The following is a 17322-nucleotide window of genomic DNA, read 5'->3' as shown; positions in this document are numbered from 1 at the left end:
AGCAGAGGAGCCTGATGTGGGGCTCGATCCCAGAATGCTGGGATCATGCCCTGGGCTGAAGGCAGACGCTCAACGACTGAGCCACCCAGGTGCCCCACACCACACCCAATTCTTAAGATAAAAATTAGACTATAACAATCCAGTTTAATTATTTACAATAGCCAAGATATGGAAACAACATTAAGTGTCCATCAATGGGTGAATGGATAAAAGAAGATGTGGTGTATATATACGGTGGAATATTACTCAGCCATGAGAAAGAAGGAAATTATGCTATTTACAAAAACATAGCTAGACTTAAGGGCATAATGCTACATGAAATAAGACAGAGAAAGAAAATACTACATGGTATCACTTATATGTGGAATCTAAAAATAAAAGTCAAACTCATAGAAACGGAGTAGAAAAAGGGTTCCCAAAGGCTGGAGCAGGAAGGAAGGGTACAAACTTTCAGCCATAGAGTCTGAGAATCTAATGTATAATATGGTGATTATATATGATAACATTATATTGTATGATTGAAATTTGCTAGGAGAGTAGAACTTAAGTGTTCTCATTTAAAAAAAAAGGAAAAATATAAATATGTGAGGATGGAGGTATTAATTAACTGGATGGGAGGAATCATTTCAGAATATATATGTTTATCAAATCATCATGATGTACACTTTAAATATCTTATAATTTGATTTGTCAATTATGTCACAATAAAGCCCCCCAAAAATCTGGTTTTTAATTAAAGCACACAAGATTCCTCATGGTTAAAAAAAAAAACAACAACAGTCTGCTTAAAGTCTTACTTTCTTACAAACATGACTTAATTCCAGAATCCCAAGAAACAAAGTAGCAAATGGTGATACTTCCATTTTAAAGAGTAATGTGTATGTTCTACAACAAAATAGGTTAGGACAGGACACTTAGGCCTTGAAATGTACCAAGGAAGAATGATATAAAAGACAGCCCTGAGTTAAATATATAATCAAGTCAATACAAAAACCAGAGTTAAAAACATCAATTAGTATGACAAGAGTGTAACATTCATCAATGCTGAAAATAATACCATTTTTTGTTTTTATTTTTGAACTTGCAGTATTTAGTTATCAAAACACATTACCTGGGAAGCTGATGTCAATTGCCGGGACAACAAAAAATACACATATCATCTCATTTTCATATAAAGCCCCCTTTCATTTGTTTTCAGCTCATAAAAAGAATTAGAAACATTTTTTACCAGATGCTTTTCCTTAAAACAACGGATCTATTTTTCCCACGCCTACTTACTTCCTATGCCAAGTTTTAGTTTCACCTCTGCATTTCTAACACTCATTATACAGTGACATTTCTAATAACAGACATATTTTAATGCTTTAATAACTGTAGAAAGGGAATATTAAATACGATAAAACATATCTAGACATTTATTAAATATGCCTTTGAGGAGACTAACAAGTCTTAGCTTTTTAAAGAAATCTCAATAAAAAATATGTATTATAGTATATGTCAAATATGGTCAGCCGAAAATAACTATATAGAGAACACCAGACTAAGCACTATGAGGCCTACTTCGAAGCTCAAGGAGTTAACAATTCTCTCAATATCGGAACATTTTCACCTGTGGGCCTCAAATGACTCATATGTATGGTTGAAATATTTATCTCCCCAGCCCTTGGGGCAGCTGAGCAAGGCTTAGGATGTAAAATTTCCTGGCCACTGCCCTTCAACCATTAGCAATCTCTTTTGTATATCATGGTGTGCTATCCAAGTATTTTTGTGTGTGTCAAGGTTGGGAATACTGCTTAACAGAGTACAAATAAGGCCTTTATATAATACAATTAAAGGCTTTGTATACATGCATCCAATCACACATACATATAAACAGGCAGTCCTTGCTTTGCATGCAGTATGGGATGATAAAAATAATCATACAAGCTGAAACCATGCAAGCAATTTTAATGATCAATGTGAAAAATTATAATTGTTCCATAACCTTTAAAATTTTTTGTCAAGGGGTGCCTGGGTGGCTCAGTCAGCTAAGCGTCTGACTTTTGATTTCAGCTCAGGTCATGATCTCATGGGTCATGAGATCAGCCCTGCATTAGGCTCTGCACTCAATAGGTAGTCTGTTTGAGATTCTCTCTCTCTCCCTTTCCCTCTGCTACTTCCCCCATTTGTGAATGTGCATGCACACTCTCTGTCACAAATAAATAAACAGATCTTAAAATTTTGTTGCCGTTGTTGTGGCACCTGGTGGTACAATAGGTTAAGCCTCCAACTCTCGGTTTCAGCTCAGGTCCTCTCTCAGGGTTGTGAGATCCAGCCCCCGTTGGACTCTGCACTCAGTGAGGCATCTGCTTAAGACTCTCTCCTCTGCCACCCAACGCCCCACGCTCTCTCTCTAAAATAAACAAATAAATCTTAGAAAAATTTTTTGTGAGACATTATGAACTCTCCATCAAATATAAATGTATAGGGAAATGAAAAAAGAACAAAATTAATATTTATTTAGTACACTGTAATTTAAAACATTAAAAACACTGCAAATTATTTTATTTCTTTTTAAAAAAAACTTATCAAGAGCAATTTGAACACTGCTTGTCACCTTCTTCTGGAACAACTTATGATAGGAAGCAAGTGTCTTTTCTATGCCATGGATTGTCATACTCCTTTCTAAGTTAGGATCAGCTTCCAACATTGTATCCTTTGTGCTTTATTATTTTTTTAAAAAGATTTTATTTATTTATTTGACAGAGAGAGAGAGAGAGAGTGAGCAAGCACAGGGAGGGGGAGCAGCAGAGGGAGAGGGAGAAGCAGGCTCCCTGCTCAGCAGGGACCCAATGCAGAGCTAGATCCCAGGACCCCGAGACCATGACCTGAATCAAAGGCAGATGCTTAACCCACTGAGCTACTTGGGAGCCCCTCCTTTGTGCTTTAAATGTCAGGAAATATCTCCAAGAGTTCCTTTCATGTAAAATCTTATGCTGGTATCACTTTTTCATCCTTTATGTCACAACCACTTTCCTCATTTATGTCCCAAAGCTTGCCTTCACTACGTTCTTGTGGCGGCATACCTTAAAGTCTCTTCAACATCAGCACTGTCAACATTCCCACTGTCAGCTGTTACTCCTGTAACTCCATTTATGTTCAGTTTTGAATTTCACTTCCTGCAGTATCACTTTTTATTTCTTTGCTGTGCTTTAATCATTGCTGGCCAACTCTTTGATTATCCACTTTTATAAAATTACATCATGAGTTTATCACTGGGAGACAAGGACAGAACACAAATACACTACTTTTTGCGTATGAACTCAGTAACAGGTGCATAGTGACCACTGACAGAGTTTGGAAAATGGGACATTACTGGTCACTGGTCATGATGTGCATCTGTTATTTATGTAGTGATACGTGGACTGAAGAGACAGCAGTGAAGTCTGTACTCTACCAAATCAGTTATAGTCAATACACTGTAGTAACTGGGGGCGCCTGGGTGGCACAGCGGTTAAGCGTCTGCCTTCAGCTCAGGGCGTGATCCCGGCGTTATGGGATCGAGCCCCACATCAGGCTCCTCTGCTATGAGCCTGCTTCTTCCTCTCCCACTCCCCCTGCTTGTGTTCCCTCTCTCGCTTGGCTGTCTCTATCTCTGTCGAATAAATAAATGAAATCTTTAAAAAAAAAAAATACACTGTAGTAACTGAAACTGGTTTATTTCAACTTGCAAAAAGCAAGGCCTGCCTTATATCAACTATATAGAACTGATATATATTAAAGGATTAGAAGGTAGATACAGAAGTTGTGATAAGATAACTTTCGGAGTTTTCTTTAAGGAATATCTCAATGTTTTTATGGGACATGAGGATAAAAAGTACTATAATTGAGGGGAAGAGAACACGTTCATAGTAAAGTGAAGCAGACAAACATTAACAACAAAAAGTACATTTATTCTATCTGAAAAACAGACTATGAGCTACAGAAGTGGTTCTCAAGACGCAGTTCCCAACTAGGAGCATCAGCAGCACCTGAGAACATGCTAGAAATGCTGTGTCTTGGGTCCCGACCCAGACCTACTGAATCAGACACTGTAGGGTCAGGGCCAGCAATTTCTACTCTAACAAGCCCTACAAGAGATTCTGATGAACCAACACGTTTGAGAATTACTGAACTCATGTCCTACAAACCAATGTGCTCTTAAGTTTAAGAAAGTAATTGAGATCTTGTATCACTTTACCTTATAAGACATGTTTTATCTGAATCACTCAATCATGAAGATAAACTTTATCCTCAATGTTTACTCCAAAGGATCTAATGTACAGACCCCCAAATTTGATTTTTGAGGAGAAATTATCTTAAATATCTTTGAAATCTTGAGATTATAGGCTGGGCAGGGAAAAATGACAATGAAATGCTTAAGCTAAATGGAGGAGTGGCTAGCACTGGTTGAAAGGGAAACTCAGGCCACAGTTGAGGAAGGACGGTGGTGCGTGAGTATATGGGAAAGAGAACATAAGCTTGGAAACTTGGAAAGTTTCTGGTCAAGACTTTAAGAATCCAGTTTCTAAACAGTAAAGTCATTTGTTTTAATTTACATTGATTAATACTGTCACACACAAAATGCTTCACTTCTGTTACATCTGACACCTCCCTGCCCCTCCCTCAATTCTTCCCTAGCCCTTTTTAGTTTTATAGCAAAGTTATTGACACTTAAAAACTGTGACTCAATTCTGGTCCTGCCAACTGATAAACTCTGTATCTATGAATAAGTTACTTAATTATTCTTTACTTTCCTCTATTACTTATAGCAGTGGTCCACACACATTAAAAACTGTTCATTAACAGCACTTAGACCAAAATTTTTTTGAAAAACAAAAATAATCTACAATGTATGGTTAACTATGCTTTCTTGTTTTGAGAAATCTTGGTTTAAAACAGTGTGATACCACTATCTGAAGGATGGATTCAAAGTTCAATTCATTTTGCTACAGGTTTTAGTGGCTGCCATAGCTAGAAGAGATAAAACGATACAAAGATCCACACGCACTAAGTGCTTCACTGTTGGGCTCACTAAAGTGACACCGATTGTTTTAACACCTACACCAATAACACAAAGGTTTTTCTCTAAATTCTACTAGTAAAAAGCCATCTTCCCTGACGTTAACCAGTTTTTCTTACAAACGTTAAGACAGGGGCCACATTCCTATCCTTGAGGCTCTCTGGAAGATTTTAAAAGAGATTTTCCCCCCAATCTGATTCCAAGTTTTTAAAGTATACTGATATATAAGTTTTTTGTCCGTTCTTGTTTAAAATTGTGCCATCTTTCATTTTTGGCAACAAAATCATACCAACAGGCCCAAGGACACTGTATGGCACAACTCTGGGGGTAGTCATTCATATGGAAGGGATTAAGCACGCTGTCTCCCTACAGGTGTGCTCTGTGGAGATGATGAAGATTCTTTCAGTATGGTATATGACAGGACTATATGACAACATAAAGAGATAGTACCACTTATCGATCCACATACTTAATATGAGTAATGTTTAATTGTTATTTGGGAGAAAAAATAAGTTAGTTATAATATTCTCTTCCTACATCCCAGTGGTTTATCTTATGCACATCCTGGGACAGTAAAAAGAATAAAGTATATAAATTCAGTGGTTTGTTTTCCACCATTTCTATTCTCCCTGACTTTTACTGTTCCTTCAACCAATTATCAAAGGCAACCTAACTTATTCTAAACATAATTGAGTATCTCCATGTGCCAGATACTGTTCTATGACCTTGGGACATTGACAATAAACAAGAAACACAAAAACAGGCAATAGATATTATAAGTAATTAAAGTATATAATTTGTTAGTGGCAACCAGGAAAAGGGACTGGATATACACTTGTGTGGGTAAAGGGTAAAGAAGCCAAAAACTAGAAGAAGAAAGAAACCCAGAGATGTGAACCTGGCCCTTGGGACTGCTTTTCTCTGGAAAAAGCAACAAAAGGCTAAGAAATACACCAGGGCTTTCAACAGTCTCTCAGAATCAGAGGAACAAAAACTGGATTTCAGGATCTATCAACGAATTGAACACCTAAGCTCTGAGTTGGGACCTTGTGGTAACAAGGGGTCCCCTCGGTTTGGTGATTCTCCAAAAGAGCTCATAGGATTCAGCATATAGTTGTACTCATAGATAAGACTTATTACAGCAAAAGGATTTAAAGCAAAAAAATTAAAAATAAAGAGTAAAAGGAAAAGGTGTATGGAGTGAAGTTCAGAGGAAACAAAATCTCTGAGTCTTTCCTGAGTTTCTGTCTGGGATGATGAAAAAGTTCTGGAAATAGATAGTGGTGATGGCTGCACAACTCTGTGAATCTACTTAATATCACTGAATTGTATGAAAAATGTATGCTGACTTGTACACTAAAATGGTTAAAATGGTAAATTCTATATTATTCTAAAATATGTATATTTTACCACAATTAAAAAAAAAGTCCCTCCCAATGAAGTCACATAGGATGCACTTAATTCTTCTAGCAACAGTTTTTTTTTGTATATTGGAAAAGTTCATTAGACAATCAGCACTCAAGGTTTTTACTGGAGGCTCATGATATAGGTGCCTTCTGCCTAGCACGTACCACGACTCTCAAAAGGAAAGCAGATGTCTAGAATAAGCCATATTGTTTGTACAGTGTAGGTACTATAAGCCATCCTTATCAGCTACAGAATGTCTTATATCAGTACAGGGAACAGTTTACTAGCCAAGTTTCCAGATACCAGCTAAGGGCCAGCCTTGCAAACAGGCCTTTTCAAAGACTGGCAGTGTCAGTCTGGCTATAGCAACTCTTATATGCACAGACCCTGAATAGCAACACCCTAGCAGGTAAGTGGGAAACAAACTGGTCTTTCTAGGGTCCAAAGTCAAGCTTCAAATTATCTAAATCCCTGTAACGGAATTAAGGTGAATCAAAAGTAATCTTGTGTAGAGGAAGATAACATTTTAACTTTCTCATTATCTCCACAATTTTTCATAATCCAATAGCTGGCTCTGGATAAAGAACATCCTAGCATACAATGAAACAGCATGTTAAAAAAAAGAAGCATGTTAAAAAAAAGAAACATGTTATGAGATTGTGTCCCCCGAAAAAGATATGTTGAAGCCTTAACCCACAGTACCTCAGAACATGACCTTCCTTGGAAACAGGATCAGAGCAAACATAATTAAAGATTAAGATGAGGTCATACTGGAGGAGGGTAGGCCCTTAAACCAATATGACTGGTGTCCTTCTAAGAAGAGGAGAGAGACACACAGGAAGAAGATGCCACATGATGAGGGTGATGCATCTACAAGCCAAAGATGACAAAAATTGCTGGCAGATATCAGAAGATAGAAAAGGCAATGAACGGGGCGCCTGGGTGGCTCAGTCGTTAAGCGTCTGCCTTCAGCTCAGGGCGTGATCCTGGCATTCTGGGATCGAGCCCCACATCAGGCTCTTCTGCTGGGAGCCTGCTTCTTCCCCTCCCACTCCCCCTGCTTGTGTTCCCTCTCTCACTGGCTCTCTCTCTCTCTGTCAAATGAATAAATAAAATCTTAAAAAAACAAAAAAAGGCAATGAAGGATTCTCTCCTACGGGTTTCAGAGGTAACATGGTCCAGTGATACCTTGATTTTGTATTCCTAGCCTCTAGAACTATGAAACAAGAAATTTCTATTATTTTAAGCCACTTAGTTTGTGGTACTTTGTTACAGCAGCCCTAAGAAATGAATACACAAAAGGTAATAGAAAAGACGCACCAGAAATCTAGATATCACAGGTACAAGACACAGACTTTAAAAGAGTTTTGCCTAATATGCTAAAGGAAAGATTGAGAATTTCTGTCAAAAACTAATCTATAAAAAAGAACCAAATGGAATATCTAGAACTGAAGAATAACTGAAATTAAGGACTCAAGTCATGGGTTAGACAGGTGAAGAGGGAATTAATGAACTAGAAAAAAATATCAAAAATGATGCAAGAAGAGTCAAAAGGAAAGATAAGAAAAGAATGCACAACTAAAACCCCAGAGGAGAAAGAGAGAGAATGAGGAAGAAGCGATGTTTAGTGACCTAATGCCCGAGAATTGTCCACAATTGTTAAGAAGTCATCAGGGCACATATTCAAGGAGCAATATAAACCCCAAAAGAAATATTTATAAAGAAAATCTAATGTAAGTACATTGTAGGAAAATTGCTGAAAAGCAGGCAGAAAGATAAAATTTTAAATTTGCAAAGAAAAGAGACGTATTACGTTCAAAGGAGCAAAAACCAAGATGGACAGCTGACTTTTCAACAGAAACAAAAGAAGCCAGAAACAATGAAATATCTATCCTTCAATAAAGGTGAAATAATAATAATTTAAAAACCTCTAAGATGAATTAAAACTGGGTCTTTGTCACTAGATATCTGTAATAAAGATAATACTAAAGGGTATTCTTCAGGCAGAGGAAAATGATACTAGTTAAAATCTTAGAGATATGAGAAGAAAAGCATCAAAAAGGGTAAATATATGAATAAATGTAAATGAATATCAAATGTATACACTAATAAAAATATATAGAAAAAATACTATTTAATGGGAATACGTCAGGGATGCATGTTATAATTATTTAGAGTAGCACTGTCCAAATGAACTTTTTGTGATGCTGGAAATATCTGCACTGTTCAATATGGTAACCAGATGCAGCATTCAAGCACTTGAAATATGGACGGTATGACTGAGAAACTGAATTTTAAGTTTTACTTAATTTTAATAAATTTATAATAGTCACCTGTGTCTAAGAGCTACTGTATTAGGACACTTCTAGAGTGACCCTTAAAAGAGTAGTAAAAGAGTATATAATTATGTTAATATAGAACTATTAATCAAGGGGAAAAAATGGAATAAAAAATATTAAACTCACAAGAAGGCACTAAGTCAAAAAAAGGTCCTTAAAACAATGAGTCAAATAGAATACATATATTAAAACGGTAGATATAAACCCAAATTTATTAGTGATGTGTAGTAATTACTACAGGTACTATAGATATTAACAGATCATAAGAGGATATTATGAAGACCTTTACGCCAATAATTCTGAAAACTTAAACTGAACAAGTTTCTTAAAAACATACACACAAGTTACAAAACTGATGCAAGAAATTAATCATCTGAATGGCCCTAAAACTAACTTAAAAACAGAACTGATAATTAGAAGCTTCTCAAAAAAGGAAAGCTTTAGTCCATGTGCTTTCTAGATAGATTTTACCAAACATTTGTAGGAGAAATAACACCAATTTTACAGAAATTCTACCAGATAAGAGAAGAAGAAAGAAGACATCCCAACTCATTTTACGGTATGAACATAACCTTAATACCAATACCTAGGCAAGGTATTATGGGTCAGTCTCACTCATAAACACAGATGGCAGAATATTAACAAAATTAATATTAATGTTAAACTAAATCCACCAACATATAAAAAGAGTAATATATTATGATCAAGCTGGGTTTATTGCAGGAATACAAGGTTGGATTAATATTTTAAATGAACCAACAGGAGTCATCACATTAGTAAAATAAGACAAAAGTCATACCATCATATCAGAAGCAAAGAAAATATCTGATATTTTTTTGCCCATTCATGGTTAAAATTCTTAAATTAGGCATACAAAGGAACTTCTTTATTCTAATTAAAGGTATCTACAAAAACCTATACAAAATGCCAAACACAATGGTGAATTATTGAAAATGTTCCCTTTTAAGATTAGAAATAAGGTAAAAAGGCCCATTATTCACCTTGTATTCAAGTGCTAGGCAATGAAGGCAAGGGAAAAAGGTATAAAGATTGGAAAGAAGAAATAAAATTGCCATTATTTGCAGAAGATATGACTGGTTACTTAAAAAACCTGAATTATTACAATGAGTAAGTGACTTTAGCAAAGTTGCTAGATAGATCAATATACAAAATCAATATGTAAATACATTTTATACTTTAGTAACAAACCTTAAGAAAATAAAATGTCAGAAATACCATTTATAATAGCTTAAAAATATCAAATGCCACAAAATACACTTAACAAAAGATGTATAAGAACTCTACATAGAAAATCATAAAATACTAAGAGAAATTAAAGATATAAAGAAATTAAGGAATATTTAAAGTTCACAAATTAGAAGATGTTATCGTGAAGCTATCAATTTGCTCCACATTGAGTCAATGCACTTGCTAACAAAAATCCCAAACTTCTTGCTGTTGATAGAAACTGATAAGCTGATTCCAAAATTTGTAAACACAAAGGGCCAAGAACAGCCAAGAAACACCTGAAGAAAAATAAGTTGACAAGATTCACTTTACAAAAGAGTAGAATATTTATTATAAAGTTAGAGTAATTTACAGTGCTAATTGTCTAACTAGAGTACCTAGAAAAATTAAGTAATTACTCTAGCTAGAGTAATTAAAACAGGTACTGCCTCAAGGATACATAGGGAGTCAAGAGTTAGTCACACACATGATTTATAACACAAGCAGCATTAAAGAGCAGCAGAGAAAGGGGGGTCTTTTCAATAAGCAGTGCTAATAATTGAAAATAAAATCTTGATATTCCATGTAAAATTAAATACCACATAAACTGTGTATCTAAAAATTAAGGGGTAGAAAAAATTAAGATTCTAGAAGATAAGATAGGAGAGTATCTTCATGATCTTGCTGGGGGAAAATTTTTTAAATAGGACAAAGAAAGCATGAATCAGAAAGGAAATGACTAATAAACTGGTAAGTTTAAAACATACCATTAAGAGACTGAAAAGATAAGTTACAGAGTGGGAGAAAAGCGTTTGTAAAATTTAAAACCAACAAAGAAGGACCAAAGAAACAAAAACCTGACAATAGGGGGCACCTGGGTGGCTCAGTCAGTTAAGCATCCTACTCTTGACCTCAGCTCAGGTCTTGATATCAGAGCTGTGAGTTCAAGTCCCATGTTGGGCTCCATGCCAGGCATGGAGCCTACTTAAAAAACCAAACCAAACCAAACCAAACCAAACCAAACCAAACCAAACCAAAACACACACATACACACACACACAAACCCTGAAAACAGAAAAATGAGCAAGAGGTTTGAATAGGCAATTCACAAAACTGTATATCCAAATGATTAATCACGTGAAAGAGTGCCCAATTTCATAAACAACCAAAGAAAGGCAAAGTAAAACAATAATGAAGTATTAGTAAGATCTACCCACCAGCATGGCTAAAATTAAGTAAACTGATAAGGCCAAGTGTGGGCAACAATGTGAAGAAACTGAAACCATCACATATTGCTATTATAAGTGTAAATTTGTTCAATTGCTTCGGCAACTTTCTGAAATTATCTACTAAATTTGAGTGTGTACCTAACATATGACTCAATAATTCCACTCCTCAGTATATGCCCAAACAGCAATATGTGTGCAGTGTACTAATAGACATTTAAAAGAATTTTCAGTTACATTAAAATGGAAACAACCTAAACAGATTCCTAAAGTTAAATGGATAGGGGGCATGTGGGTGGTTCAGTTGGTTAAGCATCTGCCTTAGGCTCAGGTCATGATCTCCAAATCCTGGGACAGAGCCCCTGGTTGGGAATCCCTGCTCAGCAGGGAGTCTGCTTCTCCCTCTCCCTCTGCTCCTCTCCCCTGCTCGTGCTCTTTCAAATAAATTTAAAAAAAAGAAAAAGAAAAAGAAAAAAGAATTCCTTTACTCTTGTATCATAAAGATGATTTTCCATATTTTCACCTAACTCTAGCTTAATAGCTTTTTCCTCAGTACAAAAATATGCAAAATATCACTTCATTGTCTTGTGGTATCTATTTTCATCAAGAAGAAGTCTACTTTGGGGGCAATATATTAGGTAATTATTATGATTTAAAAAGATCTGAAATACAGTCCATGAAGTAGGTTGAACAAAATATTATTATATTCATTATGTATAGATGAAAAAGCTCAAGCCTAGGGGGTTAAATGATTCTACCCAAGGTAAAAGAATTATAAAATACATAGCAATCACACATATATCTTCTGACTTACACATTCAGCATGATTCTCACTATTCCACTGTAATGGAAAAAGCACAGGCTGTGGAATCAGAAAAGATATGGATACTCTTGAGCAATAAACTTAGAAAACCTTAGTTTCTTCCTCTATATAACAAAGATAAACATCACCTTTTTTACAGAATAGTGAGGATTAGCAACAATGGATAGATAGTCATTGACCCCCATTTCATATTTCATAAATGAGTTAGAAATATTGTTCTGTGGGGCACCTGAGTGTCTTAGTTGGTTAAGTGTCTGACTCTTAATTTTGGCTCAGGTCATGATCTCAGGGTAGTGGGTCGAGCCCTGTGTCAGGCTCCACACCCAATGAAGCCTTCTTAAGATTCTCTCTCTTTCCCTCTGTCCCTCCTCTTGCTTGTGTGCTCTCTCCCCTCCTCCCAAAAAAAACCCAAAAAACAAAAAACAGAAATACTGTTCTATTATTTTATACACACCCACACACACATATATTTAACAGTTTCTAGGGACAATTTTGGAGCATTTCAAGTGCATCATATAACTTGGTTTGTGAGTGGTAGATACATAATGAACCAAAAGGAGAAAAAAAAATACCTAACAATATTCTGTAAGTTGTACCTTAGGAGGCTGCAGGAAGTTGGGAGGAGGGGAAGCTAGGAGGAGTGTAATAATGAGAGGAAAACTACAGAGAGGATCACAGAGAAGATCAAAGAATAGAATATTTGAAAAGAAATACATTACTGCTTTTAAGGGTATACCGTAACCCATATCTAGTAACTCATAATTTCCAATTTAGTCTGTTATTTGGATGTCAGAGGCCACTAAAAATACTTCTGAAGTAAGATATCGTAAGTATCTTATACACATCTTAACTCTATTTGTTTTTTTAAAGATTTATTTATTTATGTGACAGAGATAGACAGCCAGCAAGAGAGGGAACACAGCAGGGGAGTGGGAGAGGAAGAAACAGGCTCCCAGCGGAGGAGCCCGATGTGGGACTCGATCCCAGAACGCCGGGATCACGCCCTGAGCCGAAGGTAGACGCTTAACGACTGCGCTACCCAGGCAGGTGCCCCTATACACATCTTAACTCTTGACTATCTGTAGACCGCCACTCTTCTTGAAACCAAAGCATTAAATCTACATTATGTTAGGTATGACTGTAAGAGACGAAATAATGAGTCATGCAAACTACTTTATAGTCGCATCTGATATGTAACTTTTTAAAATTATATTCAGTCATTCCAGACACTACAATGACAAAATGTTGCTTTCTATATTTATTTTCTGTATTGTTTTTCCACAAAGTAACTATAAGAAAATCCTACTTAGGAGCCGTTTCTCCTACACTCCCTTCCTGTTGCAACATTTTTTGAAATTAAAAGTAATACAGGATATTAAAAACAAAACAAAACAAAAAACAAACACCTCTAACCCATAGATGCTTTATTTTTTTAGATTTTTTTAAATTTTAAGTATTCTCTACACCCAATGTAGGGCTTGAACTCACAACTCTGAAATCAAGAGTTGCATGCTCTACCGACTGAGCCAGCCAGGTGCATTTTAAACATATTCACCCCCACATAAAAAACCAAACCCATTCCCAAACCCAAAGAAAACACAACCATACGACACACGTTTCTCATCAAACAACTGTAAAACAAACCAAATACACTATCCTATTATGTTAAAATGAATGGCTTCTAAGTGGGTAGGATTTACTGAGGATAAAGAGCACACAGAGCAATAATTACCGAGGACTTCAAAGAATACTTTAGATGAAGTTAGCCATATAGATGATGGCAGTTTTATCTGTTAAAGTGTACATTTAAAAAAAAAACAAAAACAAAAAAGAAACACTTCATATTGTTTTAGACATGAGTCTCTATTCTCTTTCAGTACTTTACAAAGGATTAAGCTTTTGTTTCATCCTTTCCTAAAATGAATGTGGCTAACAACTGCTTTGGAGTTGCTAACATGAAGACTGTTGGTATGTTTCAAGGCAGAGGTCTTTTGGAGGAATACTGCAATTGTGGTTAGTGGCTGAAAACTACAACAAAAACTTCCAGCATTCAGTATGAAACAGGAGGAGGGGCTAGTGCACCACCAAGTAGTACATTTAGCCACTTTCTTTTTCAGTTAAGCACAGAGAGCAAATCAGTTATCTTATTAATACTCTTCTACAATAAAGACAAAATATTGGTTAACCAAAATATGGAAAAAAATTTTCAAGAGAGTAACCTTTTTTTGATTAAGAAGAACATACTCTTAACAACTATTTCACACCAGGAATTATGCTAAGTGCTATGAAAATACGAAGTTTCATTGGACACTGACCTTAAACTACTCACTGTCTAATGGGAAGATAGGACAGGTGTAAAAAAGAATACAGTAGAAAGTAACAAGTTATAAGAGTGGTAAAAAAACACAAAACAACAACAACCCTGGGTTGCAGGGGTGCCTGGGTGGTTCAGTCGATTGGGCATCTGACTCTTGGTTTTGGCTCAGACCACGACCTCAGGTTCCTGGAATTGAGCTTCGAGATACTTCAGGCTTTGTGCTCAGTGGGTAGTCTACTTCTCTCCCTCTCCCGCATTGCCCTTTCCCCACTCATGAGTGTGTGAGCATGTGTGCTCTAAAATAAATAAATCTTAAAAAAAAAAAAAAGACCCTGTATTGAAAGATCAAGGGAAGGAAGTGACTTCATAGAAGGGCAGCTTGAGATAGTGGGGATGGACTGAGACATATGGGATGAACTAAAAAGTATGGGAGGAGGCATTCCATTGGGAGGCAGCAAGATCAGTAAAAACTGGCAAGTAATCCCTCATATGACGTATGTTAACTGTACATGAACCCAGATAAGACAAATCAAATCCCCAACCCCCCCCACAAAAACAGCAACACAAAAAGCAAAAAAAATTGAAAAAAATTTAAATGTCATTATAATTTTAAGAAAATTTCAAAATATGTTCACACCAATAGTTTAAAAGAAACTTGTTAGAAAACACTTCTATAGTTTTAGATTACACTGTAAAATAAAAAAAAGTATTTCAAAAATAAAACAGTTACGTTGACATCAAACACAACTAAACAAGATGAGTAAGAGGGAAATGAAAACATCTGATCTCACTAGTCTCACCCCACCATTTAACTCTGCAGAAGGAATGGTGTTTTAATAGAAAGGAATGTTAACACAATAAGAGAACTGCAGAAAGTATAGAATGGAAATATTTATAACTGATTAAAAGTATGTATTTACAATGGCATTAAAAAGGAGAGTAAATCCTCTTGTATAACTTACCAACATAAAATGAGGAGTTGGAATGCAATAAACTTTCAGTCCATAAGCGACAAAGTTCACTTTCAGTCAGAGCTTCAACTCCATAACAAGCTTGATATTCCACTTTTGGTAATACATAAACTGGAAATTGCTGAAATGCAGGGTTATACTTTTTCAAAGCTGCATTAATTTACTCTTAATAGCAAATACATTTGCCTATATAGTTTTGCCACCTCAAAATGCTTTCAGGTAATCTTATTTTATCCTTTCAAATACAGTAGAATTCAGACAGAAAGATGGAAAGAACTCTTGTTAGATACGGGCAAGAGGTGGCTAGATAAGAGATCCTGAACCAACAGCTCTCCCCCATCTCCACCCAAAATTCACGTATCTCTCTACACATGCACACATTTTATTAGGGAATGTAACTGATAGTAGCATCCTTGGAACAGAGCCTATGATACATAATTGCCCAAAGGTTCAAAGCTGAATGCTAGAAAGCAAAGACTGTTTAACTAGTAAATCTCAGAGGATTAAAAAAGGTAAGAATTTTTTGCCCCTTTAAAGCATGAGACACATGGTCTCAGGCTCAAATACTCTTGAGCAGCTTGTTTTCATTCTAAGAATGAAGGTATAAGCATTAATACCTACATTAACACCTGTGAGTGTCTTCATTTTGATTAACACAAAAGCTTTGTTACGAACACTAACTACCTGGTAAACTATCCACTCAGAGTTTATTGGTCAGGACACTAAATAGATTAAGTAAAGTCACTGTGGCCATTACTCATGTAAAGGAGGATATGCAAGGAAACCCATGCTTGTGAAATAATGTTAGTCATGTTCACTGTGCTCATGTTATCTCATTTCTGTCAAAGAATATTCTACTCTTAATAGTAGTCTCTTCATTTCCAGCTGCAGAAGGAGAAATACATGACTTAAGAAATTTATTCAAAGTGATATAGCTAGTTCATACTTTAGAAATTATACTAAGTTGCCACTATTCATATACTTGAAAATATTTCATAAATGTTTCAGAATTCCTGATTTTCACAAAGTGGCAAATTTAGTGGGCTTGGAACAATGATGGTGGTAAGAACAATTCAAATCCGGTAAAACTTCTGTTAAGCTTGGTTCATATGATTACCTGTGAATGGTGTAAAACTCTTTTAAAGCAGTATTTATTCAATTTCAATGTATGTATGAATAACCTGGTGAATAACTTTGTTAAAATGCAGAATCTGAGGTGAAGAACAAGGTTTTTGTCTTTTTTTAAAACTGAACTATAATTAATGTACAGTTTTATATTAGTTTCAAGAGTACGATATAATAATTCAACAATTCTATACATTAGGTTTTGCATATTTGATAAGCTGTTTTTCCAGGGGTCAAACCTTGAGTACAAGGCCTCTACAGTGTCTTCTCAATTTAAGAAAGTTAAATTATGATTAAGATAAATTTACTGGTAAAAGCATTTCATTATTAAGAATTCTTCAGCAATTGGTAATCTGCATTTAACAACTATAAGCTAGAGATAAAAAATGGAGGTCAAGAAATTTGCTCAGGGACAGAGCCAGTTTACAGCAGAGTTGAATAACTGATAAAGAAAATACCCTTTTTGGATCATGAGTAGATTTTCCTTGATAATACTGCCTTAGATCTATTAAACTAAGTCCTGAATCTGGTTTTAATTTCTGTATGTATTCTACTGCCACCTCCAGGAAGCCAAGGGAAAGAAAAGTCTGAATATTTTATGGTAGTATTCTAAAATTAAAGTGAAATTTTAAATTCAATCAAAGTTTCAAACTATAAAAATTAAATATGCTATTCCTTTCTCCCTTGAATGGTAACTCCTATTCTCCCCAAATGAAAGCTTTTCTTGGTTCTGCCTTCCAATTTTTCACACTAACCTTTTAAACTTTTCCATTCCTAAACAGATATTTCATAGCTAGTATCAGAGGTTGAAGAGACTTCTAAGTATTTTAAAGCTTTATCTAAACA

The 17322-nt window shown here is 35.5% G+C and overlaps 1 protein-coding gene across 6 annotated transcripts in view; it reads right to left on the bottom strand.

The window, feature by feature from the left end:
- ICE2 (interactor of little elongation complex ELL subunit 2) overlaps nucleotides 1-17322 on the bottom strand; it is a 68765-nt gene that overhangs the window by 14682 nt on the left and 36761 nt on the right. For 5 of the 6 annotated variants that reach the window (XM_002922960.4, XM_019803476.2, XM_034660896.1 and 2 more), the window contains one exon: nucleotides 15343-15472. The exons of the other annotated variant lie outside the window; for it this stretch is intronic. In XM_002922960.4, coding sequence (XP_002923006.1) covers nucleotides 15343-15472 — 130 coding nt within the window. The remainder of the gene's footprint in view (nucleotides 1-15342; nucleotides 15473-17322) is intronic. 6 annotated transcript variants of the gene reach the window in all.

Source organism: Ailuropoda melanoleuca, chromosome 5 (assembly GCF_002007445.2).
Source record: "Ailuropoda melanoleuca isolate Jingjing chromosome 5, ASM200744v2, whole genome shotgun sequence".
NCBI classification, from domain to species: domain Eukaryota; kingdom Metazoa; phylum Chordata; class Mammalia; order Carnivora; family Ursidae; genus Ailuropoda; species Ailuropoda melanoleuca.
This window is presented reverse-complemented; position numbering and strand designations above follow the sequence as displayed.